The sequence below is a fragment of the Zosterops lateralis genome (assembly GCF_965231275.1).
Source record: "Zosterops lateralis genome assembly, chromosome: 2".
In the NCBI taxonomy this organism is placed as follows: Eukaryota; Metazoa; Chordata; class Aves; order Passeriformes; family Zosteropidae; genus Zosterops; species Zosterops lateralis.
The window spans coordinates 86,491,761-86,518,989 of record NC_139763.1 but is presented as its reverse complement, the minus strand read 5'-3'; the positions used below and the strand labels follow the sequence as shown (position 1 = coordinate 86,518,989).

At 44.5% G+C, this 27,229-nt stretch overlaps 1 protein-coding gene across 1 annotated transcript; it reads left to right on the top strand.

The window, feature by feature from the left end:
* The first annotated feature begins 2 nt into the window (after positions 1-2).
* USP35 (ubiquitin specific peptidase 35) lies at positions 3-25,949 on the top strand. Its single transcript, XM_083855782.1, has 11 exons — positions 3-48; positions 9,164-9,860; positions 10,992-11,127; positions 14,881-15,010; positions 16,396-16,497; positions 18,359-18,517; positions 19,290-19,483; positions 19,601-19,694; positions 21,200-21,306; positions 22,151-23,366; positions 24,526-25,949. The coding sequence occupies exons 2-11, from the start codon at positions 9,179-9,181 to the stop codon at positions 24,694-24,696; spliced, it is 2,991 nt and encodes a 996-aa protein (XP_083711908.1). The 5' UTR covers positions 3-48; positions 9,164-9,178; the 3' UTR covers positions 24,697-25,949.
* Positions 25,950-27,229: the final 1,280 nt, after the last annotated feature.

Here is a 27,229-nt window from a genome sequence, read left to right as displayed (position 1 = left end):
GGCCCTGCCCAGCGCTGCCCCGGGACTGCGGCTCGCAGCCGGCTGCAGGTAACGCGGGGCGGGCGGGAGGGAAAGGGCCGGGGGTGATCGCTGCCAGGGTTGGGCCCAATGCTGGGGAAGTGGTGCAGCAACGGAGGTCTGGGGATGTAGGAGGGATGCTCAGGGGAAGGGATGCAGGAGGAGTAGTCCGGGAAGGAGGTGCGTGAGGGATGCTCGGCGTGAGAGATGCAGGAGGAGCGCTCGGGTTGAGGGATGCAGGAGGGATGCTCCGGTGAGAGGTACGGGAGGTGCGCTTGGGGTGAGGCGTTCAGGAGGAATAATCGGGGCAAAGGGGGTAGGAGGGGTGCTCAGGGGATGGGGTGCAGAAGGAGTAGTTGGGAATAGGAGTCCTGGAGGGATACTTAAGGTGAGGGATGCAGAAGTGCTCGAGGTAAGAGGTACAGGAGGAGTGCTTGGGGTGATGAATGTCCAGGGTGAGGGATTCAGGAGGAATACTCAGTGAGAAGCATATAGGAAGGGTGCTCAGGAGAAGAGATGCAGGAGGGTTGGTCAGGGAAAGGGATGCTGGGGGGGTTGGGATGCTGGAGGCATGCTTGGAGTGAGGGATGCTGGAGGGAGGCATGGAATGAGGGACCCTCTGAGTGAGGGATGCAGGTAGGCTGCTCGAGGGAAGTGGTGCAGGAGGAATGCTGCTGGAAAGTGTTGCAGGAGGGATGCTCAAAGGCAAGAATGCTTGGCAGTCGGGATACAGAAGGTTTTTCAGGGGTTGGAATGCAGGAAGGAGCTGGAAGTAAGGACTGCTTGAGGGTCAGGATAGAGGTGGCTTTCTCAGGAACTGGGATGCTCCAAGGGAGGGATACTCAGGGTAAGGGTGGGGGTGCATGGAAGGGGTATCAGAGGGATGCTCTAGGGTTGGAATGTAGCATAGGGCTTGGAGGGAGGTATGCAGGAGAGATGGCTGGAGTGAGAACTACTCAAAAGGCTGAGATGCAAGAAGGATGCTCGGGAGAGGGATGTTTATAGAGAGGAGTTGGGGGGAAAGGACCAGGTTTTGGGATTCCCAGAGAGATGCTTGGACAGAGGGACGCTCTGTGGTCAGGGTGCAGAAGGGAATGGTGGAGGAGGGGTGGTGGAGCATTTGGCTTTTTGGGAATCAGGCTATAGGTGGATGCTTGGAGGGAGAAATACAGGAGCAACATTGGAAAATGGGGGCATGTACATTCCCCCAGTGCCTGCAGGGCTTTGCAAACCTGTTTACAAGGCAGCAGCATCTTGTTATAACAAACTGGCCAAGAGAGATTCAGATTTTTCTAAGGGAAGCTGACCCGGGGAGAGACTCCTATGGATGTTCCCATCCATAGGGAGCCAAAGACTCTAAAAGTGAGCATCAAATTCAGATTAGTTGAGATCCAATCCAATTTCAGGTTAGATTTGCCCCAGCTTGGACTTTTCAGGTGTTACTGAAGAATAAAAGCAGATGTTGGAATATTTGCACTGCTATGAGTCTTTCACAGCACTTTGAGAGCTCAACTATGCCCTGCTGCATGTGGTGGCAGGAAAAGGCTGAAAGGATGCAACTGAGCTTTCACCTGAGGAGGGGTCTCAAAATGCTTGGAGCATCTTTGTGATGGAGTCCATAAAGTTTGCCATGGTCTCACTTTGCATTCCTACTTTCTGAATTGACTGATGCAAAGTCAAATATATTGGGGGCTGGAGGGAAACTGAGGTCTCAAATGGGCATCATACCCCATTTCTCCTTTCCTGAAGGCACCACCAAGAATTGGAGATCTGTCTCCAAATAGTGAATCAGTGTCTGATGAATCCCAGGCAGTGTTGGCAGTATCCGCCCTCAGTCTGATATGCTTTGGTGAACAGGACGTGGTTTTTCCTTGGGTTGTATCCAGGGTTTTAATTTCTATACAGAGACAAAAGCAGACAGAAACCTGAAGAAAGAAGAGCAATTTAAATGCTATAAATACCTTCAGGAAAACAACCAGCTTTCCGGAATAGATGTTTTTACTTTCTCCAGGGGCAGTGATAGAAAGGACGTTGGCCTGAAGGTCAGTGCAGGATCTGGGCACTCCCAGTATAAAGCCTTATGGAAGCAGGGTGTCACAGCCCAGGCTGAGAGCTCTAGCTAAGCAGGAAAGCAGAAGTCTTTAAGGGAAAGAAAAAGAAGACATCTTCAACTGGAGGATGTAAGGAAGAAAACTGGGAAAAACTTACCTATTGTAGGCAGGACAGAGCTTTTGGGCATCCAGTGCGAAATAAATTCAGAGAAATCAAAAGCATCTGGGGTGGGTTATTTTTGTCTGGAGTTGGTGCTGGGCTCAGCCGCAGAGCCAGTGGTTTGTCACTGCTGGTCTGGTGGTTAGAGCAAGCCTTGCCTCACGTGCCTTTCTCTCTGCTGGTTTTCAAGGGAGAGAGGAACTTAATTCCTTGTGTCTTGCTTTTTATATCTGTACCAGGATAGTTGATAATATGCTAGTGATGGTTTTGAGATGCCTTATTAGAAAAGGATACCAGTAGGTACTAGAGGTGTGTGGATGTGGCTGTTGACTGAAAGGGAGGAATGGAGCTGGCAGGAGTCTGGAGAAAGAGAGGATGAAATGCTAGAGCCTTAGGCTGTATTTGGTAGTGCACCTATTGCTTTGATGTCCACCCAAAGCCTTTTTTTAATTTGATGACTGAGTGCCTAACAGCAAAAAACAGAGCAAGAGAAGGAACTTGGGGATCTGTGTGCACCAAAGAGATCAAAGAAGACGCTCTGGAGAAATAAGAGGGCAGGGTAAAGTAAGTATGATAGATGGGTTGAGGTAGGGGAGCCTGCCCAGCCAGCACTGTTGTCACTTGGAGAGGGCTGATAGAATTTATGATATGGTCAAACATATTTATGATATTTTAGAGGAAAAAAGAACAACTGAATATGTGGTACTGCAGAAAGAAGGAAAAGGGTCCACAGTGGTCTGTGGATCTAAAGTATTAACAAATTTTAAAGAAGGTAGAGACTACTATATGATAAACTTAGGCTAATTGTAAACAGATATCTTCTGGTTGGTTACTTTTTTGAGACCTAAAAGAATGTGACCACAAGAGAGGAACTCATTGTTCCCAAGGTGGAGCTCCTGATGTACAGCAAAGCCATGCAAAATGCCAGCAGTCCAGTTGGGTAAAAATGCCTTAAATAAACCTTCTCTCTCTGGAGAGAACAGAAAGCTACTGAGCTTTCTGGAGAAAACTGAAAGTTACTGTTCTGCACAGCACAGGGACAACCTCCTCCTCCGAATCTGCTGCTGCCTGTGGTGCAGGGCAATGTCTTTATCAGTGCTGTACTAAAGGGCGGTTCTGATTCCACAGAGAGAAAAGCATGAAGAGCCTCAGCAACCAAAAGTAATTAACTCTAGTGAGTAGGAGACACACAAAACGAGTGCAATCTGCCACTGGAAAACAGTCTGGGATGGGAAGCAAGGAATATGTGATCTCCTTGAAAAGAGAAGGTGAATTTAGAATGGCAGATAATAATCATATGCAAAAAATTCAGCCAGGCTTCTGTGCTGGCAATTTTTCCCTGTTATGGCTGCAAATGGGTAGTCTCACTTCTCTTTATAAAGGGCTATTTAATGCGATTTTTCTGCAGTTATTAGCTCTGATTTTCTGTTTATTTCTCATAAAAATTAACCTGGTGCTCTGCTCTGCCATGGCACTTTATGGAGTTCAACTCAGCAGCTGAAAGCAAAGTATAGTGAAGCATCACTGTTAATGTATTTGCAGATCTGGAGAGGTTTGGCTGCTGGCTCTGTCAGAACCTATTCCATCTCCTTGAGCAAATGCTTTGATCTAGATAGTTTTTAAGGCCCCTTCCAACCATTCTATGATTCTATGGTCTAGATGTGCCTCAGTTTTCATATTGCTACAACAACATGAGTATCTATTAGATGTGGTAGTGATGTGTGGGCTGTGGTTTCCCCTTCTTAGCTGGATGAACAGAGATGTACTTTGGAAAAAATTTTTTTTTTTTGCCTGTGAATCTATTGGACATTTATTGCCTGCAAAAAAAGTCATTAGAAGACAATTATTTTGTTATTTCTGGAAAACAGACCCAGAGAGGTGACAACAGGGCTGGTCCTTGTAACAAGTTGTATACCAAGTCATGGCAAATTTTGGTATTTTTTGTGCTCTGGCAAGGCACTATGTGAGCTCCCTTTTATCCTGCAGCAGCTCAGCATGCTGCAGGATTGAGCCCTAATTGCCTAGCTGCCTGGAGGATGCAGCAGGAATAGCAGTAATGTCCTGGCTGACATAAAAGAAACCATTTTGGCAGGAGTTAAGGACAATAAAAGGTGAGTCTCATTTCTGTACTTCCAGACCTCCAAGGAGTTCAGGGAAGCAGATATTTTTCTTCTTTGTAAGTCAGAAGCAAACCACTTAATGTATCACTCTACGTTTGGATGGTGGGAATTATTTTTTGTTCTTTAGTGGTATTTATCAAAGTCTCTATGATGCCATTGTAGGAAATGTGCTGAGTTTATCAGTAAGGTTCCCTAAAGGTAAGGTGCATTTTGCATCTATGTTTTCAGAGCTTTGTTAAGACCTAGGGTGTGGGAACTGGTACCACATTCTGCAAAAAGTACTAAGGAGAATTTACTGGAAATCTGCTGCTGGCAGGGATAAAGGAATGAATTGATTTAGAAGTAATTGGATAGATTTCAATTGAAATGAATCCTAATTAAAGAATAGGCAGAGAAGAACTATAAGTACAGCTCGAAACAGTACAGAGGATGGAGACTAGACCCAAGCAAAGTCAAAGGTGATTTTTATCCTGAGGCTGGGTTTTAGGTTGCCTTTTTATTTTTTTTCCCAGTTTGGAGAGTGATGCTAAGCTGGCTGATGCTGCTCTTTGCTTAAATTCCTTTTCCCTCTCTGGTTTCTAGAGCATGTTTGGATGCCCTTGCAGAGACCCATCTTGTGGTCAGCAGGCATCTTTAAAGTCACTAGCTTTTGAGATGATGCCCTGCAGCATCCTTGTATCAAAGACATGTGTGGACTGCTAATTGGGTAGGAAGCAGGCTGGAACTATCCTAGGACTTTTCCTTTTTAATATTTTTTATAAATGATGCGGAGGAGAAGATGAAATTAATTTTATCAAATTTGTGAGTGAGGCCAGAGTTGAAGAATAGTCATTATGCTTGGGGCAGGGCTGCCATACAGAGGGGCCAGACCTGCTGTGGCTGACATGAACCTCATGGAATTCAACAAGGACAAATGCAAAGTATTTTGGGATGGACTAACCCCTTAAACTGTTGAAGACTGGGGACTGAATGATAGCAGCTCCCCAGTGCCTACAAGGAGGTTATTCAGGAGATGAATACAGGCTTTTTACAGGAGTACAAGGCAGGTGAATGAGAAAAACCAGACATAAATTGAAACAAGAGCTTCCTCCTGCAAATAGGGAAAACCTTCTCACTATGAGCTAATTAGAACAGAAGCAGGTTGCCCAGGGTTGTTGTATGATTTCCAGCCAGGAATCTTTTCTAGACCTTGATGGCTAAAACCCTGAGCAGCTGGGGTTAATTTCAGCTGTGGACAGGGTTTGGGCTAGAGACCTCCCAAAGTTATTTTTCTCCCCATTCTGTGATTTTGCCTGTGTTGTTTCTGCCAGTCATTCACTGGGGTAGCAGAACAGTTTTGCCATTTCATGGGATTTTTTTCTTTTTCCCTGCAAAGCTCATATTGTGTACTCTCTGTTTTATGTGAGCTACAAAACAGATGGGAGCCTCAATGTGACTCTTCAGTTTAATAATTAACTCTTTGACCTTCTACTTCATCCACGTGTGCTCCAAGAACTCAGTTCTGTTCACCAGCAGGAATGAGCCAATCCTCCCAGCTCTTCAGTGTTGTTTATGCTGGTAAGGAAGGAGTGCAGAAAGGTTGTTCTACTTCAGGAACACTCATTATAGAAGCCTGATTGTATGAATATTTAGTCTCTTTATTTCAGTATTAAACAGAGGAGAACCAGGGACCGGATCTCCAAGGCAGCATTCAGCTGCCTGACAATGAACTGTCCTTCCCTCTCCTGCAGTTCCCTGGGTTATTTATGACACACTTTCAATTTCTACAACAAATGAGGCAGTGATCTTACAGACAACACTCCAAATCACTTTACTCCTCCGCTGCAAACCCTGATTCACTTTCCAGGGAGATCTTGGGGAGAAAAAAAATTAATATTAGATGCTTAAACGAATATTGCTCTGAAAGCATTTGGAGCTGTGCTTACTTGTCTTGAATTAGCCATCTTAATTCCTGGCCTTTGACATGTGAATAATCTTTTAGTATAGAATGCTTTTTTAGTGTAGTTTTAAGATTGTAATATTTATTACTGCATGTTACAAAGCCACTTAAATGTTGCTTTAATGTAGTTGTAAGTTGGTAAGATATGGCCTGGCTAGCATCCTCCATCCTGGCCTTGTCTGGCCCACACCCAGAGAGCAGTTTGGTCTACCCTGATGCACAGCAGAACCATGGGCTTGTTTGTCCCCTCTTGCTGGCACCAAGATGATTGGAGAGGTGCAGGTGGGGCTGTATTACCTAGAGCCCAGCCTTGTCCTGTAAAGCGCTTCATTGGTGAGGAGAGCATGGACCCTTCACCACAAAGTCAACTCAGGTGGTTCTCCCTGAGTGTCTTCAAGGTCTTAATGTCCATATAAGTCATTATGATGTTTCCTGCTGAGGAAGATGGTGCTTTGGGACTTGTTTGCCTATTGACTGTGGAGGGAGTTTGTTTCAGCCTTGTCCTACTACACAATGTCAGACATGACCCAGTTGCTCTCCACACAGCAATATTAAGGAAGCCCATCCTCCTGGCCCTTTCTGTGATCAGCCTGAGGTAGAACCAAGCCCTTTTAGGAGATACAAATTCATCTCAAAATTCAGATGGAATTAGACTCTACATCGAAAATTTGGGTGAAGTTTGGTGATGCTAAAGTAGCTAAAAGCACAGTCATGGTGGGGGCAGTGGTGGGGAGCCATCACATCTGAGAGGGACAGTGAGAGCATCCAACACCACATACACCAGAGGACTGTGGTGGTTTATGGGGTTAAGTCTAAAAGAACTGTAGCCATTGTTTGACCGTCCCGCCTGTGTGACTGTGCGAGGCTCAGCATGGATTGCTCCAGGGAATTAATAGTGAGCACTGTAAGTCTTTCTATCTCCTCCTGGCCCCTTATCTATGTGCCAGATGACCAGGGTGTCTGGGCTCAGGCTGGGAACATGCAGAGAGGAGGTGAGAGGGGTACCAGCTTGACTGCAGGTATGTGCCAGTTTGTGTCTGGCCAAGGCAACCACTGAGCTACAGCAAGGACAAATGCTCCTGGTTTTGGACTGTCTGCTCTCTAGGTTGGCTTTTAGCCTTTGCTGACACTGTGGTACTTTCTGTGTGAGGTGAAAAGACATTATCTGTGGGATTTTGTCTTCTCCTTTTATCTTGTCCTCGTTTACCACTGGTTTAATGCAGGCTGGTCCCTCAGGAGTCCTGCTTATATATTCTATCATGGGAAAATAGTGTGATGGAGAGCATTAGCTCTGCCATAGCTTGTTGCAGTGTAGGCAGCAGTAATGCTTGATGGGGAAAAATAAATCCAGCACATGAGCAGAGGAATGTATGAGTCAGCAGGCAGAGGCCAGAAAGGACAAGGTGGTTGTTGGAGAGACATTGTAATGTAGCCTGTGGTCATCACTGGATTGGAGGTGGCTATATATGTATGTGTATATATATTTATCAATAATGGATTTTTTTAATCTTGTGAGATTGTGAGGAAGCAATGATGGGAAGAGGTGATATTTGCTGAAATGGGAAGGTTTCCCAGCCAAGCAGCTGTGAGTCAGATCTTGATGTTTGTGTCTGGCATGGTTTTACTTCTCCATACTCAAGCAGCTGTCTACCAGACAAAAAGATACTCTCTGGCTCATTCCAGGGATGGCATGGTCCTTAGATGGCATCTGCTGAGGTCTCTTCTGGATGTCATCTGTGAAAACCATACTTGGGGTACATGCCATCTGCATTTATATTTTTCATAACTCTGTCCACTTGAAAAACTTCAAATGCTTCCCAAGTACTCATGAAGAATCTTTCAACCAACCCCACTAGGAACTGGTGCATGTTGTTCTCATTTCACAGATTGGGGAGCTGAGGAACAGAAAGGAGGGGATTATTATTCTGGTCAGATACATGAGTGTGACACATTTTAGGCTATAGGCTGGAAGGACCTTCTCCACAAGTGTATTTGTGCAGTGCATTGTGCTGGGGACCAGCTGTGGATGAACATTTTTAGTCCCTGTAAATACATTATAAGAAATCCTGACTTTCTAATTTTATCACTCTGTAATTGTTTGGGATTTGTTGTTATTTTTCTCTCTCTCTCTCTCTCTTTTTTTTTTTTTTAATTGTGCATTAATGTATCCAACACCTGGTTATAGATGTTATTCTCAGCTTTTCCTTGGGAATTCCTTGGCTTTTTTAAACTCTTCTCTAATGCTTTATTGCTGGTGAATTCAGGCTGTGACAAATGGGAAACTTTGCCTGACTCTGCAGTTTCTCTCCCTGCTTGCTTTGGTCCTGCATACAAATGCGGCAGGTCCCTGGGGAGCAGCCAAGACTGCACCACTTGGATGGAGTGGCTGGCAGCACGGTGTAAATGTTAAGCAAACACCCCTACCATTGCACAGAGAGGCTGCAATCCCACCTCTGCTTCCCAGGGCTTTTCCCTCCTTCCCTGAATGTGAAGATAATCATCAGGACCATCTTTGCCTCTTGAGGACACCTGAGCCAGCAGACAGCAGTGTAAGACCTTGGCTCCCTTAATTCCCCACTTGGCCCTTCTGTGGGTCTGTAGTTGGTTGTTTGCAAGACAAAAATGCTCAAATGTGTGATTAATCAGAAGAAGTTTTGTATCTTTGTGTATCGATTCAGTTTGGGGGTTTTAGTCTCAGTCAAACATCACCAGAGTGGAAACTTTTTTAAATGGTACATGAAAAGGCCACAAGAATTATCCTCTTCAGAGTGGTTCCAGATAGCTCTGGTTTTTTGACCTCCCTTGCTCCAACCTGGGCTTGAAAGCTCAGCAGACCCTCCTTGAACTAACCTGCTGCTCTGTCCTTCTCTTTTAGGAGCAGGGAGCAGAGATGGATAAGATACTGGAAGCTGTGGTGATGTCCTCTTACCCCAACAACGTGAAGCAAGGGCTTGTGAGGCGCGTCATCGAGGCAGCGAAGCAGCCCATGGACAGCGAGCAGTGCTGGTCCATGCTGGAGCTGTCTACCAAGCTTTATCTCACTGGAGACACCAAGTATAAAAGAGAGATTGGGAAAGAGGTTTTGGAGGTCTATGGCCACTATCACCCAGAGGAATTTGAGGAGTTCTTCAATGTCCGCTTCCTGCTGAGCCTTCTCCAGGAAGGCTATGGACCTCTGGGAAAGAGAAGCCATTATGTACTTGATTATATCCAGCTAGGACTGCAGTTTGTCCTGGAAAGCCCATCAGCAAACAGCATCTTCAGCTTACTGAGGATCGAGGTGCTCCGGAAAGTCTGCGAGAGGCCCAGCCCCAAGCAGTGTGCCAAGATCTGCAAGCTCTTAACGCAGCATCCCCAGTGCATTCCCACGGGAAAACACCAGCTCTTGTTCTGCCAGCAGCTGATCCGGTGCATCGGGCAGTTCCAGTGCGTCTCCGAGGGGGAAGAGGAGATCATGGAGTTTTTGGAGCAGGTGAACAAAGTGAGTGGTCTGCTGCAGAGGATCTGGAGGACTCAGACCTCAGCCATCCTGCCCTCTTTGAAAGAACTGTTCACTATCATTTCTTCAACAGGTAATTTAAAAATCATAATTAAAAAAGGCTGGGAATGTAAATGTTGGCTCTGATGAAGTCAAACTCAATTAGTTTGACATCTTGCAGGGTTTTCATTCCACTACAGAAATGCAGCCACAGATGAAATGTAATAGACAAGCATCTCTGAAAGTTACCATGACTCTGAGCTGGGAAAACAATATCGCCCTGAAACCAGAAAGACAGGAGCTGTTAACAGGATTGAAGCTTTTGCAGCACAAGTTTGTGTTCAGCACTTTCCAGCATCAGCTGGGCTTAAGGGAAAGTATCTTATCTGCAGCCTGTTAGAGTGGAACTTGAGAGCTTTTAGAAATGCCACTCTCTTACAGCTGACTTGGTGGTGCCCCACAGGGTGCTTCCTGCCAGAGACTAGGGATAAAGCTAAGCAGTTATTTCTCACTGACCTAGAGGTATGAAGCCCTACTGACTGTCTGAAGAGTGGTTGCCTTGTAAGGTGAGACAGACAATATTTATCCAACTTCTGGGACCTTTAGATTATTGTGGAGGGTTTCAGAAGGTTTTTGGAGGTACCAATGCCATGAAAGGCTGGTGAGCTCCTGCTTTAGCTATTCCTAAGGCCACAGGAGATGGGTTTTTCGGTATGATGGCCTCATCCATTGGAACAAGGCCCATTTCCAGGCAGTATTTTGCAATTATTTGCAGTATTTTGTAAAAAGAGGGCAAGCATAGGAAACTTGGTACCTGAGTTGGGCCAAACACGTGCCTGTGATCTCTTCCTCCCTTTGGGCTACATATGGCTTCAGGGAACAGCCATCTGCTAAGATCCAGCTTCATTATGTGCTGCACTGGGATTTGGGGAATTGTCCTCCTAGCACAGCCACCAGTGGCATCTACACTGCTCATTGGCAACAGCTCAGTATCTGCTCCATGATGTGTGGATGTGGCACATGGGGATGTGGTTTAGTGGTGGACTTGGCAGTGCTGGGTTAAGGGTTGGACTCAATCTTAGAAAGCTTTTCCAACCAAAACAGTTCTATGGTTCTATTTTTGTGGACAGAAATTATTTGGTTTTTAGGACAAGAAATGACCTAGTGTCCCTGGTTTTCCTGTCAACTAACATCTTCATTGCTGGGGCTCATCCCTGTCTTGCAGAGGAACAGGAAGCACCCTCCAATGCCTTGGCCAGCGTGGTTCAGTTTGTCCCTCTGGAGATCATGGATGGTGTAATAAGAAACCTCACCAATGATGACAGCATCACTGATGTGCAAATGATGATGGCCATTGGCAGGTAGGAGAGGCTGTGGGAGGGAAAGCTTTCACTCACTTTGGAGAAATGCTCTGTGTGCTTTTATCTCAAGCAGCTTGGCTGCCTGGTGAGAGGAGTGTGTAGGGAGAAAGAAAACTTCTGTATCATTTCTTCTAGCCCTGAGGTCCTAGAGAACTAGAATATGATTATGACTATTATTGTATTTGGTTTAATCTAGTTTATTTTCTTCGAAATAAGTTGTATTATGGGATGTCCAGTATAGGCTGTCTTGAAGAGGTTTGATTTTTTTTTTTTTTTTTTTTTTTTTTTTTTTTTTTTTTTTTTTTTTTTTTTGGTCCCATGAAGCTGGTGAGGGCTTTTTCTTCCCAGAAATCTCCTTTTCATGATTTCATGATGATCTCTGTCTCCCTTCAGAAGGACATCATCTTAAGCCCCAGTCATAGCTAAAGACATGTGAGGGAGGAATGCCCAACTGTTTCCAGGTCCCACCTTGGCCTCTGTCAGGTGGATGTGCTGCACCTGGTTAGGCAGAGTCAGTGGAGACCTTGTCAAAGCATGATGAAGAGTAGAGGGTGAAACACTACCTGACATGCCAGACCTGGTCTTTGCAGCACCAGTGCCCTCTTTGGCATCAGCAGATCTTAGGTCCTACAGCTCTTCTATGCTCTGATGCCTTGCTCTACACTTACTTAGGTGTATCTTCAATGACCTTAAGGGTATTTTCCAGCCTAAATTATTCCATGATTCTATCTTTAACCCATGCTTTCTTTAGAGGTCTCAATTTAAATAGATAATATTCACATGCAGTGGTGTGTGCACTTAACACAAGGGAACTGCTCTGACTTTATCTCACTGGAGGCATTTTTTTTTTCTCTTTTTATTACAGGATTTGTGTGTCCCTCCCAATAAGGTTACATGACAGAAACACATTATTCCTGATGGGAAGTTTATACATGCAGAAAAGGATTACTTCTCTTTGGCTTGCTGGAGAATGCTTTTCCCAGAGTCCAAAGTAACCCAAGACAAAAGATCAGGTTATCAGTTCAGTTCCTAACCCACTTCTCCATCTTTTTCTCCTTCTGGACACCTGCTGCTACAAGCTCCAGATGATGAATCTTCTAAGAGTGCCAGTGTCTAAATACAGAGGTTGCCAGATCAATTGTACCATTCCTTAAAACATTCTTTGTCATGCAGAAGGATGAGTAAATAATTAGTCAGAGCCTGAAAAATGTAATTAAGATCATTTAGGAGAAATATTCACATTTTGGCAGCATATTTATGGCAGATGGGTGCCCCAAAAACAGTGTGACCAAAGGCTGTTCAAAGTGTGTGCCCCATGCCTAGAAAATCAAGGGAAAATGTAAAAATTGAAGGATCTTTTAGCTTAGTATCCTTGACAACCTGCTTGCATGCAGAAGTGTCTTTTTCTGAAGTTTGGGCTTGGGAGTAGCAGAGGAATAAACTGGACTTAGGGTGGAGCTTTTGGTCAAGAATGTAAAGAACAAGTAGTGGTAAAAAGAAGCAAGGCTGTCACCTGCTGGCATAAGTGTACACCACAGTCTCTTTTGCAGAGTTTGTCTGTTTTTAGATAAACTCTATTATTGTGCATCTGTGGCATCAGAGGTTGTCACAGATTTGGGTTTTATTTTTTTTTCCTGGGGATGTATCTGTTCCAAAGAACCCAGGTCCAGATGCAGAAGGCATCTGCTGTCACAGAGCTTGGCAGGCAATCACTACCTCTGGAGATCAGGATCTGGGCTTTTAAAAGTTTAGCATATCAAATCAATGACTCCTTTGTCTAATTAGAGTCATCACTACTAAAATATTTGTAGATCATGCAATGTGAATTTAAAATGTAATTTCTTCCTACTGTAGTAACACGAGCAGCACTGTAACTTAGCCACCAGTGCTGGCAAAGTATAGCTTCAAGCAAATGAGGTTATTTTATGTCTGTTTAAAGAAGGTAGGGAGAAAAAGGACCTTTGAATCTCTGGATAGTACTGACATTACAGCGCTGACATTACAGACCCCTTTCATGTATGTTAACTCTGCTCCTCAAAGCAGGACAGTGCTCCCGCTGCTGTTTTTTCACAGCTCTTACAGCACTGGGTTGCTTTAGTGGGTCAAATCTCACTTCTAACAGCCAGTCTGTATGTATTTCTGGCCATCTTACAGTTCATTTGATCTTATGCCAACAGAAATAGCTGAAATATCTTTTGCCTCCCTGGTGTTTATTCCTTCAATATGTGCAGGAAGAGCAGTCCCTTCCCATCTCTGCTTTCTCATGGCTGTGCTAAACAAGCATGGTTATTTTAAGCTTTTCTTGCAGGAAGTGTTCTTCATTTCCCCTTACCACCTCAGCAGGTTTCTTCAACACAGTTCATTGGTCTTGGGCACAGATGGTGGTGTTGGTGCACCATGTTCATCATGGCAGCCTGACCACAGCCTGAGGTGTCATTGTTTTGCTATAGAACAGGCTTTCCTTCTGCACCACAGATGGTGCTGGTGTTTTCCATGGCTGCTGTTACACTGGAAACTTGTAGTCACCTGGTATCTGCCTGCTTGTCTCCAAGCAGATGAGTTACTGTAGCCTCCATTTCTAGTGCCTAGCATGCCTTTTGAATCAATACATTTCCTTCCAGTTCTACATTCCTACTCTTCAGGGTCTTCCTTGTGACTCCTTGATCTTCCTCTTGTGTGGATGATCCCTGACAGCTGTGCATCTTCACATACAGTGATTGCATGACTTTCCTTGTTCTCCTCTGGTGCAAATGTCTGTGCAAGCTTCTCTGGCATTTGCATTATTATCCAACTTGGCTTGACTTTTATATTTTTTCAACATCCCAACATATTCTGCTTTTCAAGTTTTTTTTTACTGACTAGACTTTAATTTTTCCAGTTCCTTGTAAACTTCACTAATTTCTGCTCTTTGCCTTGCGATGGTTAGTTATCTGTCTTCCTTTCTTTTATTTTGTATGAGATACAGATTGATAAGCAAAAGGAACTGACTGGGTAAGGTAGCTGGACTGAGGTGTAGCCTGAAGGTCTGGGGTATCTTCAAATCGAAGGTACTGAAATGGTCAGCAAAGTTTGATACTTGGAGATCCAAAGTCTTACTTACTTGTCAGTTATTTAATGTTAAATTTAAACAGACACAATGTGTCATCACTTAGTCTTAGGTTATTGTTTTATGAGAAACTTCTGTAAAGCATTATTTCTTGCAGAAACTTGACAACATGTTGGTTGAATGCGTAGAATGAAATTTTTTACCTGTGACATTCAGGAATAATTGGCTTCTACTAGAGTTTCCATGTAGAATTTTTTAAATATGTTTTTGGAAATCAATGTTTCCCAAACAGAGAACTAAAAGATATGAATCTCAGTATTTTTTCCTTACCAGTAACAATGAAGAGATCAAACCAGTATAATTTATTTTCTAATGATGACAATGCAGAGACCTCAATCTACATGAGTAGTATATAGAGCACTGCACCAATTTTAAAAACCTGAACTAGACTGAAGTTTGTGGAAAAAATTCCCACTCCATTTGATGGATTTGGGCCTGGTCCTCTGATGAACCACAGTGTGATGGTGACATTGGGGTATTTCTTCTTTAGGCTCTGTTGTGCTTTGAATAACATGTGAAATGCCTTGTGAAGAGCCTGTCTCATCCCAGTGACTGGACACCAGTTTGGAGGAGGTTTGACCCAGAGTGGAGCTTGACTTTTACAATATGTGCATTAAATTTATTTAAGAGTTTGTGCTTCATTTCAGGATGATTGACTGGGTGTCCTGGCCCCTGGGAAAGAACATAGACAAGTGGATCATTGCTCTGCTGAAGGGTTTGGCTGCAGTGAAAAAGTTCAGCATCTTGATTGAAGTCACTCTTTCGAAAATAGAAAAGGTCAGTTGGCTCTTTTAAATGTGAATGTGAACCACAGAAATACCATCTGGCACCAGAAATATCACCTTGCCTTTCAAATGATGAGATGTATAGAGAAAAATGAGTTTGCTGTCCCAAGGGATACTAATTTTGCATCTATGAATGATGTTCTCCAGTACAACCTGGGATTCTGTAGGTTGTGGTCTGCAGAGGTACTGATATCTTAAAGGTTATGAAATAAAGTAGCCAAGAATTTTCAAACCAGTTGAACACTCTCCTTCCCAAACTATGAAGCTCATGTAAAATTTGCTTTTGGGAATGTGACACGCTCTCCTTTGACCATGCCTGGGTCATTGCTGGCTGGCATAGGCAAAATCTATATCAGTGAGCATATGAATAGTCTACACAGTCACAGGTCAGTTCTAAAGCCTGTGCCCTGGCTTAGTTCTTTTATTCATGTAAATGAAGCCCCCACTGCCGTTGTCATCACCTGTTTCAGCAGTGAGTACCTGCTCTCTCTGAAAACTGTGATCAAGCACTGAAACTGGTCACTACTTCAGAACTTTTCCATGCTGTGGTCCTACTCTTCCCTCCTTCAAATAATGGGGATAATGCCTGGCTGAGCCACCAGAAGAAGTCACTAGAGAAGCTGCTAAGACTATGTTCTTCGGGACATGGTTTCATGGTGGGCTTGGCAGTGCTGGGTTAACCGCTGGGCTCAATGATTTTATAAGTATTTTCTCACTTGAATGATACTGTCATTCTATACTTACCAGTATTGGAACATTATCAGTAACTGCATTTGTCTTTGTGATCCCTCAAGTGCATTGAGCAGTGGTACAGTAGTCAAGCATCTCTGGCTTTTTGTTCTTTCCTTTCATTGTTAATACATAGGAAAGGGACACAGGCCATAAAATAACCTGTGATTTTTGGAAACCCTTGGAAGTACAATCTGACTGCAGTAGAGGGTATACAGGCATTTTTTGTAAAGTGGAATAAATATCATTATGTAGCCTTTGAAAAAGATACTTGCTTTTTATCTCTCTTTGAAAGGTTAGTGATAAAGTTCCAAATATCTGAATAAATTAAGAGGCACATTCTAGAAAATCTAACATTCTGCTGTGCTTGCATGACTTTTTTATGAGGAGATATGGAGATGCAGCACTATCAAAGAGGCATTACACAAGCCTGAAATGGTGAGGATAATGCACACAGTATTTTTAAGGTTACCCTGAGCCAATACACTGGACAGGAGATGACTCTGGAGACCTAGTTCCAGGGTGCTTGCTTCAACATCCAGCAGCCATGGTAGATGCTCAGTGCCTCTGTTTCCTGCTGTTCCCTTCTCCTGCTGGTTGCAGTGCTATCCTGTCTTCTCATTTACTTTTTTTTTTCTCCTCCACCAGGTCTTCTCCAAGCTGCTGTACCCCATTGTGAGGGAGGGGGCTTTGTCTGTCCTGCAGTACATGCTGCTGAGTTTCCAGCACTCCCACGAGGCATTTCACTTGGTAAGGCTGGGTCTGGCACTTGAATGAGAGCATTGTCCTGAGTGTAACCTTGCTGTAGGGCAGCAGGGATAGGGGGGACTGAAGGTGTGGCAGATGTTGCCACTCTAGCTTTGGAGTGCACTTGGTGGAGCTTTGCATTGAGAACATCTTGGAGGGCTCTCCCTGTGGAGGACAGAAAATACATTATTAAACAGCCCTTGATTTCCTAAGCAGGTACCTCATTGTTGGACTCAATGGGCCCTATCCCACATGTGACTTTGAATTGTCACCAACATGTGGCACCCATTTCTTTAAGTGGTGGCTCATCTTTGAAAGGTTTGTACAGCATCAGTGCAGCAAGACCAGAAGACTGGATCAGAACACTTCACTACACAAATTCTCTGTTAAAAGCAAAAACAACTTTTGGCAACATTTGAATATCCACTTTTCAGTTCCACAGTGATATTTTATAGTTTGTTTGCTGTTGGCAGTAAGGCATGGCTCTGCTTCCTGCTTGTGTTGCCTCTGGAATGCTGAATTTAAAAAGTGAGGCTGAAGGCAAAAACATGCTTGTAGTGATTGAACTGATAAAAGCAGTAATGAAAAATTACTCCTATTAATGTTTGATTTGGTACTTTCTCATTAAACCCCTTATATACGGCTTTTCACCTAAAGTTCACAGGATAAATAGATAAGGCTAGAAGAAAGCAAAGCTAGCCAACATTTTCAACTGATGCTTTTTCATTCCTCAGCTGGAGATACTTTGAAGGAACCTGAATTTCTTGAGAAACTCTTTGGTTTCTAAAAATAGAGTCATTCCATTGTGTTGTTTTCAGTTGGGCATCAAATTTTGAAACACTCCAAAAGCCGTGAGTTGCTCTTGGCTTGAAGTTTCCATCTGTAACCCATATGCATAAATTTCCTCCTTTATTAAAAAAAAAACCCAAAACCCAATAGGGCCAAACCATGTATATTTGTGTTTGCCCTGGTACTTTGAAAGGGTTTTGAGAATAGTTCCCATCGCAGCTTGGCAAAATTCTGATGTATGCAATGGATTTACTTCCCCAACAACCTTTCCTGTTGGAAGGGAAATAGTTAAAATCTCAGCATTTTGAAGGGAAAGAAAAAGAGGAGGGGAAGACCAAGGGAGGAAGAGAGGACCAGGAAATGGCTGGACTGGAGTCCTGATACTTTACTTCAGGATTACACTGGGCTAAAAATAACTTAAAATATAAATATGAAAAAGGTTGTGTAAGTGCCTGGGTCACTCTAGCACATCTGCAGGGCTGGAAATAAGTTATTAATTAATTCCGTGTGCAGCTGCAGGGTCAGCAGAGGGTGCCCGTGAGCAACGGATCATTTGCATTTCCATCTGCTCTTGCATTTTTACATTTTGGAGACGAAAGCAAAATAAAGAATGTGCTGTTTATATGCCTGTTGCCATCTATCCAGCCATACCAATTTCAGTTCAGTGTATTCAGTATAAAATAACATAGAGCACAACAGACAACATTTCTTTTAGGTTAATCCCATCTACTTTGCAGGTTTGAATCCCTGCACTTGGCAGTCAGCATATCCTTTCCACTGTGGGTGTGGGATTTAGGAGAGACTAAAGAATGGCAATTGCAGCTCAGCAAAGCAGCAGCACAAACCTGCAGGTGTCATGCGACACTGTCTAAGGCTGCAAATCCTTTCTAAGGCTGCAAAAATCAATGAGAGCTGCTGTTGAGTTCAAAGGGTGAAGAATGAAGTCTAGAATTGGCACTGAAGTCAACTCCTGTTCACTGTCTTTTCTGCCTGCAGGTGAATTTCATTCCCCTAAATGTATTAAAATTCTGTGAAAAATGTGGAATAATTTTTGTAGGGAATTTTTCTTTTCCAGCTACTCCCTCACATCCCCAGGCTGGTGGCTACTTTGAAGAAGGAGGACTCTAATTCTGCAACCAGCTCCCTGGAGCAGCTGGCCGAGCTCATCCATTGCATGTTCTTCCGCTTCTCAGGATTCCCAGACCTCTATGAACCAGTCCTGGAAGCAGTTAAAGTAGGTCATGCCCTTCTCAGTCATTTTACTGCTTTCCATATGGAAATGGCATCTTTGTCAGTAGCTAGAATAGAGGGACTGTCCCACTGGTAGAGATGTCCTGTCCTCAACACCTCAGATGGTGGTAGAAGAAAGGGGATTAAAATTCTGAGTCTGAGCACTGCATAGGCAGGTTGAAGGAAGTTACTTCTCTAATGGTGGGCCTGCAGAAGTCCTGATGGTGCCTGTAGGTTTTAGCTATAATGTTATTTTCAAATGCCTCTAAAGGACTAATATAAACAGGTAAACTCTTCCTTGCATGGAGGCAGGTTCATGTGAAGAGCAGGCAAAATGAGTTGTGTGAATGCCTCTAGCAGAGGAGTTTTGCAGTTGCCCATTACTAATTCTTCATGGGAAAAGATCAGTCATAGGATCATAGAATATTTTGAATTGGAAGGGACCCACAAGGATTATCGAGTTCAACTCCTGACCCTGCACAGGACAACCCCAGGAATCACATCATGTGCCTGAGAGCATTGTCCAAATGCTTCTTGGCTTGGTGCCACGACAACTTCCCTGGGAAACCTGTTCCAGTGTCCAGCCACCCTGTGCTGGACACTTTTCCTAATATCCAAACTAAACCTCCAAATATCCAGACTAAATCCTAACACAGCTTCATGCTATTTTCTTGTGGCCTGTCACTGGTCACCAGAGAGAAGAGATCGGTGCCTTCCCCTCAGCTTCCCCTTGTGAGGACAGATAATGATTTCTAACACAGATCTCTCTTTCCAAGGCTCTCCCGATTCCAAATGAAGACCGGATTAAGCATCTTTTGGGACAAAATGCTTGGACCTCCCAGAAGAATGAGCTGGCCAGCTTCTACCCACGCCTGGCATCTAAATCAGAGACGGGAAAGATTGGGTTAATTAACTTGGGAAACACCTGCTACATGAACAGCATCATACAATCTCTTTTCATGGCTTCAGAGTGAGTTTTGCCTCCCTTGCTCCTGTTCAAGACTGCTCCAGGGGTTGCCCGTCACTCCAGCCTTGTCCCACACTGATTTTCCATCTCACAGATTGCATCTCTGCTTTTCTTTCACAGCTTTCGGCATTCAGTGTTGAATTTAACTGAGGGCAACTCCCAGCCCCTGATGACAAAGCTCCAGTGGCTCTTTGCATTTTTGGAGCACAGTCAGGTAATTATTTCATGTTCTAGTTATTTGTTTGGACTGTCGGCTGCGGAAAGGCTCGTCTCCAAGTTGCTTCCTGCCGACTCTAACATGCTGATAAGGAGCTGTGGATCTTGGTGGATTTTTGTAATGGGACAAATTTTGTTTATATGAAGGAGGCTAATTTTGGGAGAGGTGGAGGGAAACTCCTATCACCTATGAAAGTGGGCTATGTTCACACCAGTTCACTGTCTTTAACTTGCGGTCTTCTTGGGCTGGGCTGATGTAATAGCTAATGGTTTTGACAATGAAGTCCATTAGGTAATAGTTTACATCTGTGGTCAGCTGAGAAGCCTGTTGGTGTGAAGCAGAGATTTTGTTTCTTGCCGTGCAGCAAGGGAGAAGACTGGAGCAGCTCACTTGTCCCACTGCTGCCCAGCAAAGCACTACCAAATTGGTGAAAATTGCTTTAAAAGTGGTTTTGTTAAAATGATAATTATAAAACCCCCCTTAGATTCCAGATATTTGAATCCTCTGTATGTGAGGGAAAGTAAAATAAAAATAACAAGCCTTAAAATAATTGTAAATATTTCCATGACAAACGTGCAATTTAATAGAGTGACTCTTGGAGATACAGCTAGGTCATATCTAATTCCTCTCTAGAAAATATATTTTTCTGTCCCTAGAAAGACAGGATTTTGGAAAGCCAGTCAATTTTCCCTTGCTGGATACCAAGTCATCCAGGCTTCTCCATTTCCCAAGCCTTGATTGGCAAAGCTGGCTGATGGCATTGTGGTATTATGTCACTACAGATGACCTGGGGGGGAAATTTAAATTTCTTTTAAATTTAATATTTGGTCATAGAAGAGGCTAGGTTTTGATGGCAGGTTAGGGTGTCTGTGTTCAGTGATGAGCAAGTACAGAAGCATGTTTGCTTGTTGTGTTGCTGATGTTAATTTCCTTTTGGTTATTTTTCTTCTTTGGGTTATCCTTGAAGTTACTTTTTTGCTGAAGATGGGTCTTTTTCCATGTTAATTAGACATCTGCTTCCTAATGGCAACAATTATATTATCTGGTAACACAGATTACCTGCCTGCAATGATCAGAATGTTGGATGGAAGTTTAGTGGATTTTTTTTGCTTTATTTTTTTTTTTATGAAAGGATTTGGTGAGAGAGATCCTGATCAAATTAAATGGAGCAGCAAATTAAATTCAGGCTGAATTAAGTAGAATTATCTGGATCAGGCCAATAAACCATTTAAAAATTGAATGATAAACACACAGATATTTTATAGAAGTACATGTAAAATAATGACTGAAATTCATCCTTGCCATCCTGGCTTGCAGCAAACCAAGAAAGTCTTCCTGTGCACTGGGATTAGCCTTTGTAAGGGATAAAAAGGGACTTTCTCAGACACAGAACACTGTGCTCCCAGTGAACCAGCCAAAAAAACCTCTCCCCTCTCTGTCCCCCTGTGTGAATTGAGGAAAAAATTCTAGGATTAAATGCATTTCTTCTGTGTTGCTGCCAGCGACCTGCCATCTCCCCTGAGAGCTTCCTCTCTGCCTCCTGGCCACCCTGGTTCACCCCTGGAGCTCAGCAGGACTGCTCAGAGTACCTCAAGTATTTGCTGGACCGGTACGTGACGAGTGCTGTGATCTCGGAGCCTGGTGACAATGGTGTCCCTAAACCCCAGTGTGATGTCTAATGCTGCAAACAGGGCACGTGGCTGAGACCCCAGAGGAGTTGGGAGAGTGGAGGGTTGGGATAGTGAGACTGGTCTGAGGCTCCTTAATAAAACCCTGTTTGGACAATTTTAGGGGTAACGTCAGAACTTAGTTCAACTTGAAATTTCTGCTTTTGCTCTGAGGACACAAGGAATTCATAGAATTACAGAGTCATTAAGGTTGGAAAAGATCCTTATGATCATTGAGTCCAACCATTAACCCAGCACCGCCAAGTGCACCACTAAATCATGACCCTAAATGCCACATCTACATTTTTTAACACTTCTAGGAACAGTGATTTCACCACTTCCTTAGTCAGTCTGTTCCAACATCTGACCACCCTTCACCCTTTCAGTGAAGAGATTTTTCCTGATACCTAATCAAAAGTTGTACCAACCTTAGGGATTCACCTGACAAGCCACTCAGCCTACTCTGTAAAATGTTGATTTTTGCATTTTACCTAGAAATATCAAATCTCTGGTGTCCCAGTGGTCCCTCTAGAAGTGTGGGGTCAGTGGCACATGAAGACTTCAGGTTCCCAAATCTTGTCTGACTCCTTCCCACCTTTTTTCCACAGCATCAGACCCCTGAGTACAGGCAGGTTAAATGAGATTAACTACTTGCAGTGAAGAACAGGAGCCCTACTTTAGAAACTACTCTTGGTGTTGTATTGATGCATAACATTAATGTTATGTATCAATACAACACTAATGTTGATGTGATGCATAACACAGCCTTTTTCTCCCCTGCCAAAGATTGCATGAAGAAGAGAAAACTGGAAAAAGGATCTACCAGAAGCTCAAGGAGTCCAGCTTGATGTCTCAGGCAGTGGAGCATCATTACTTAAACAAGACATTGATCGAGAAGATGTTTGGGGGTAAAATGATGACAAAGATCCGCTGCTTGAAGTGCCTGAATGTTTCCTCCCGAGAAGAAGCCTTCACAGACCTGTCCCTGGCTTTTCCTCCATCGGACAGGAACGTGCGTGGGAGCACATCTATTCTACCAGTGGAAGAAATTGGCCCACAGTTCATTGAGCCTCCAGAAAATGCAGGCCAGCATATGGGCTCTCCCTGGATCCAGAGGAAGGGCCCCATAGCCAGTGACCATGCAGCCCCATCAGTGTCAGTGGAAACATTAGGTTTCCAGGAATCAGGAGAAGCAGCAAATCCCATACGTGGCAATGGTGTTGGGGTGGATGCAGCCAAAGATCCTCTCTCGACTTTTGGGGAGCAGGCCTGTGCTCCTAAGGACTCCAGATCTGTCCCAGATTTAATCAACTATTTTCTATCCCCGGAGAGACTGACAGCAGAGAATAAATACCACTGTGAGAAATGTGCATCCTTGCAGGATGCTGAGAAGGTGGCAGAGCTGACAGAGGGTCCACACTACCTCATCCTCACACTGCTGCGGTTTTCCTTCGACCCACGGACTATGAAGAGGAAGAAGATTTTAGACAATGTCTCCATCCCTGTAGTGCTCAAGCTACCCATCCTTGTTGCTCCAGAGGAAACCGAGGAGGTTTGCCAGCGTGGGAAGGATGGTGCTGTCCCAGGGAGTGGCTTCATGACTGTTGTGTATGACCTCTGCAGCGTGGTGGTGCACTCCGGCATCTCCTCTGAGAGTGGCCACTACTACTGCTACTCCAGGGAGTGCACTGACACCGGCCCCCATGGGCAGCCCCGGGATGGGGTGCCAAAACCAGCCTCTGACAAACAGTTGGACTTTGAAATCCAGTGGTACCTCTTCAATGACACCAGAGTTTCCTTCTCCTCCTTTGAATCGGTCAGCAACGTCACCTCGTTCTTCCCCAAAGACACTGCCTATGTCCTCTTCTACCGGCAGCGGCCGGGCCGGCAGAGCTGCCTGCTGCATAAGGCTCTGGCTGAGGCTGGCTGCCTGCGTGGTGAACCCTCCCTCCACAAGGACTTGATGGAAGCCATTTCCAAAGATAACATCCTCTTCTTGCAGGTAACTCCCACTGCTGTGCATGGCAGGGTGCGGTCCTGCAGCTGTCCGGCTCATGGGCCACATTCCCACCCATCCAGGCAGCAGTGGGATCCTGTCCTGTGGTTAAAATCCTGCAGATCCCCACCCACTCCCTGAAGCCAAATCCCTTTTTGTTTTTAGCACCCAGATATAAACATGTTATAGTTTCCTGATGAGACTGGGTGCTGAGACTGGTACAAGACCCCTTGTCGTTGTGCTTGGGGTTGACTTGCTCCTGTCTGCTCCTGGAAGCTCAGCCTGAAATTTTCTTAGGAGTGCTTGGGAAAGACAGGATGATGGAATAGTTTGGATTGGAAGGAACCTTTAAAGGCTGTCCAGTCCACCTCCCCTGCAGGATGAGCAGGGACATCTTCAGCTCAGGTGCTTAGAGCCCCACCTGGCCTGACCTTGAATGTTCCCAGGGATGGAGCATCTACTGCCTCTCTGGGAAACCTGTGCCAGTGCCTTGCCACCTTCATTGTAAAGCACTTGTTCCTTACATTCTACCCTTTCCTCTTCTTCCCACCTTCACTCACTGGAAACTAGCTGTTCCTTCCTACCACCTCTGACATTCACCTGAACATTGCAAGCAAAGTCTTTTTTTTTTTTTTTTTTTTTTTTTTTTCTCTTCTTATCATGGGGTCATAGAATAGTTTGGGTTGGAAGGGACTTACAGATCATCCACTTCCAACCCCTCTGCCATGACCTGGTTGCTCAAAGCCCCATCCGACCTGGCTTTGAATACTTCCAGTAATGAGGCATCCACAGTTTCCCTGGGCAGATGGGTGATCTGGGAATACAAACTAGAACAGATTTCATTCAGCTGATGGAGTTCAATGCTTTCCAAACAACAGTGTGTCATATGACATGACCTGCACGTGAGGCGATTTGAGGGGTCCCTCCTCTCCCACAGGTGACATGGGAGGGCTGGGTTTGGTCACTGAAGAGCTGCAATGTTCTGCTGCATCCCTCCTGCTACACTCTAGAGCACATGGCCTTCACACCCCAGTTTAATTTGAAGGAAGCTCCCAGAAGGAACCTTACAGGCTCTTGGCTCCTTAGGGATGGTGGGAGCATCCCCTTTCCTGAGTCTTTTATCTGCTGATATCCTTGTGCTCTCTTTCCCCTTTCCTTCTCCCAGGAGCAGGAAAAAGAAGCGAGGAACAGAGCGGCCTACATTTCTGCCTTGCCGAAATCCCCGCTGTGGTGGAGAGACTTGGACAGGGACAAGGATGATGACAGCTCCTCTGGGGGCTGCAGCCCAGCAGCGGGCGGGGGCGGATCCGGCTCCTTCCACGGACTCGTCTTTTAGCCAACAGCTTAAACCAGATAAGCAGTGTCCATGGGGCCAACCCAAAGCCAGAGGCTTCTCTTCCTCACCCCGATGACAATGAGCATCTTGGAGGATTTGAGAAGCATTTCAGTGGAAAAGGTCTCAGGGGCTGATTTGGAGGCACCTGGAGGGTCTCGCTGCTTCCTATGCACTTGGTCTTCATGCCTTAATGTACCTAAGCTAACGCGGAGATGAGCAGCTGCTGACAGCTCAGAGAAGTGCCCTTTTGCTTCAACATAGCCATGTCTTGCCTGCTGTGAGCCATGCCACCAGCCTGGGGAGGTGATGGGGACAAGCATGGGCAGGAAGATGAACCCAGCAGGGCCTCAGGGATGGAGATGTCCCATGCACATCTTGTTTGCAGCCCTTCCCGTGGTGCTAAGTTGGTTCTCGGGTGACCTCTGCTCAGTTGTTATATTTCTTTTTAATGTGGCTTGGGAACCCACCATGAAAAACTCTGAAGGTAGAAAAAAGTCTGAAAAATGCCAAAATGTAGCAGTGCTGGTCTGTAAGGCAGTGAGCTTGTAAGACAAGCGGTGGTAGGACAGCCAGAGGGAGTTTATGCTGCATTGCAAGACACCCAGGAGACTGAGGGGCACAAACCCCTCCAGCCAAGACAGACTGACCTGATCCAGTTGGGGTTTCTGGGCTCCAGTGATTGTGTTACTGATGACTTCTGGATGCTGTTAGTGTGCATGGCAGGCCAAGACACACAGCTGTTTTTCCAGATGTGTCTTTAGGACTCATTTAGTCTCTTTCTGCTGTTGTCATTTTATGGCTTTCTGGGCTGGATCTGCCCTTTAAAATTTGGATTTTCCCTTGGGATACCCTAAACTGAGCAGCAGATGACAGAGCCCCCCCTAAACTCATGTTCTATTTTTTTTTTTTTAATGCTGATTTGCAAGGTGAGTAGCCCAACCAGATATGTTACATCAATCCAATATCAATATATACAATGTAAACCAATGTATTCTATAAATTAATAATGGGACAGGGGCTGATTTTGATGGCAGATGGCCAACTCAGGTCCCAGGCAGCACATCCACAGGACCACAGCTCCTTCCCATGTCCCTCCCCAACTATTTTCTCCTGCCTGCTCCTCCCTCACACCTGTAGTAGAGATTTCTCTGGCTCAAGTGGCAGAAACTTGTGCCTTAGGTCCTAAGTGCAGGGCTTAATCCTGACCATGAAGTATAGGGTTAGGAGTATTGTGTTTTTGTGGAGGAAAAGGCAAAGCACAGATATTGCCATGGATAATGTGAGCAGAAAGTCTGCCAGAGAAAACATCTGGGGTCAAGTATCTGGTGGATACTATCATATTCTTTTATTGCCTTTCCTATATATAAATAAAGGAAATTAATTCAACATACAGACTTAGTGTCTTATTGCTGTATTCATAGATATTGGGCTGATGGGTCAAAAAAGAGATGGGAAAGCTGAGGCATCCATCCTCGAGTACATGGGACTCGTGGATGCACAAGTGGTGGCTTGGAAGAGGGGATCAGGCAGAGGAGGAATGGGAACCTCAGTGCAGAGCTATGTGCCTTCCAGAAGAAGATAACAATGCTAATAGTGGAGCCTTGTAGATGAGCAGTGGAGTGTGTTTATAGTTTTTAACTCAGGTGCTGAGAGGAAATAAATGAAGACCCAAAGCTGAAGTGTCAAAGAAAGTATAGTGTTTCCTGGTTTATTACTAGACTTCTACTTATTTCCTGTTCAAAGAGGTTGCCAAAAGTTTTCCTCTTGCTGTCATGCTAGCTCTTTTCTTTATTCTGGAGTATCACCTGTTGGCATTTTCTATGCTGTTTACTTAAGGTGCTTTTGTAGGAGATTTGTCTTTAACTTGATGAAATAATAAACTAAGTAATGAAGATAGATAGTTAAACCAACATGGAAAATGGAGAGGCTGTATCATAGCTAGGCTCTTTCCTGAATATGTTTTGTTTTTTCCCCAAGATTTTCCGAGATGAACAGAAGCAAACAGCATGCAGTTCTCAGTATGGATGGCAGCCTGGGGAGTGTCAGTGGTGTAATGAGGTTGACTGGTTTAGCCCCTCTTAATTTCCTCTAATTATTAACATTGGACTTCCCTTTTGGACTCAGCCAATCCTACTATGTCTTTGAAGAAGATATGAAATGATATTGGTCCCAGTACAGGTCTCTGAGGAACACTACTCATTGCTGGTTTGGACACTGAGTCACTGACTGTAGCTCTTCCAATGTGGCCATCCAACCAATTCCTTATCCATCTAATGGTCCATCCATCAGTCAAACTCTTCAAGTAAGAGCTAAGAATGTTATAAGGGACCATATTAAAGGCCTTACAGAAGTCTAATATAGCATGGTGTATTACTATCTATGCCTCACCAATTATAGTATATGCTATATTGATACTGGTGTTAGTAATGCCAGTCATTTTGGCATATGGCATATTGATAAAGTATATGCTGTGGTATATGGGATAGTATGGCTCGTTTTGTCTGTCACATGTGCCTTATGGTCAAGGAGAGCC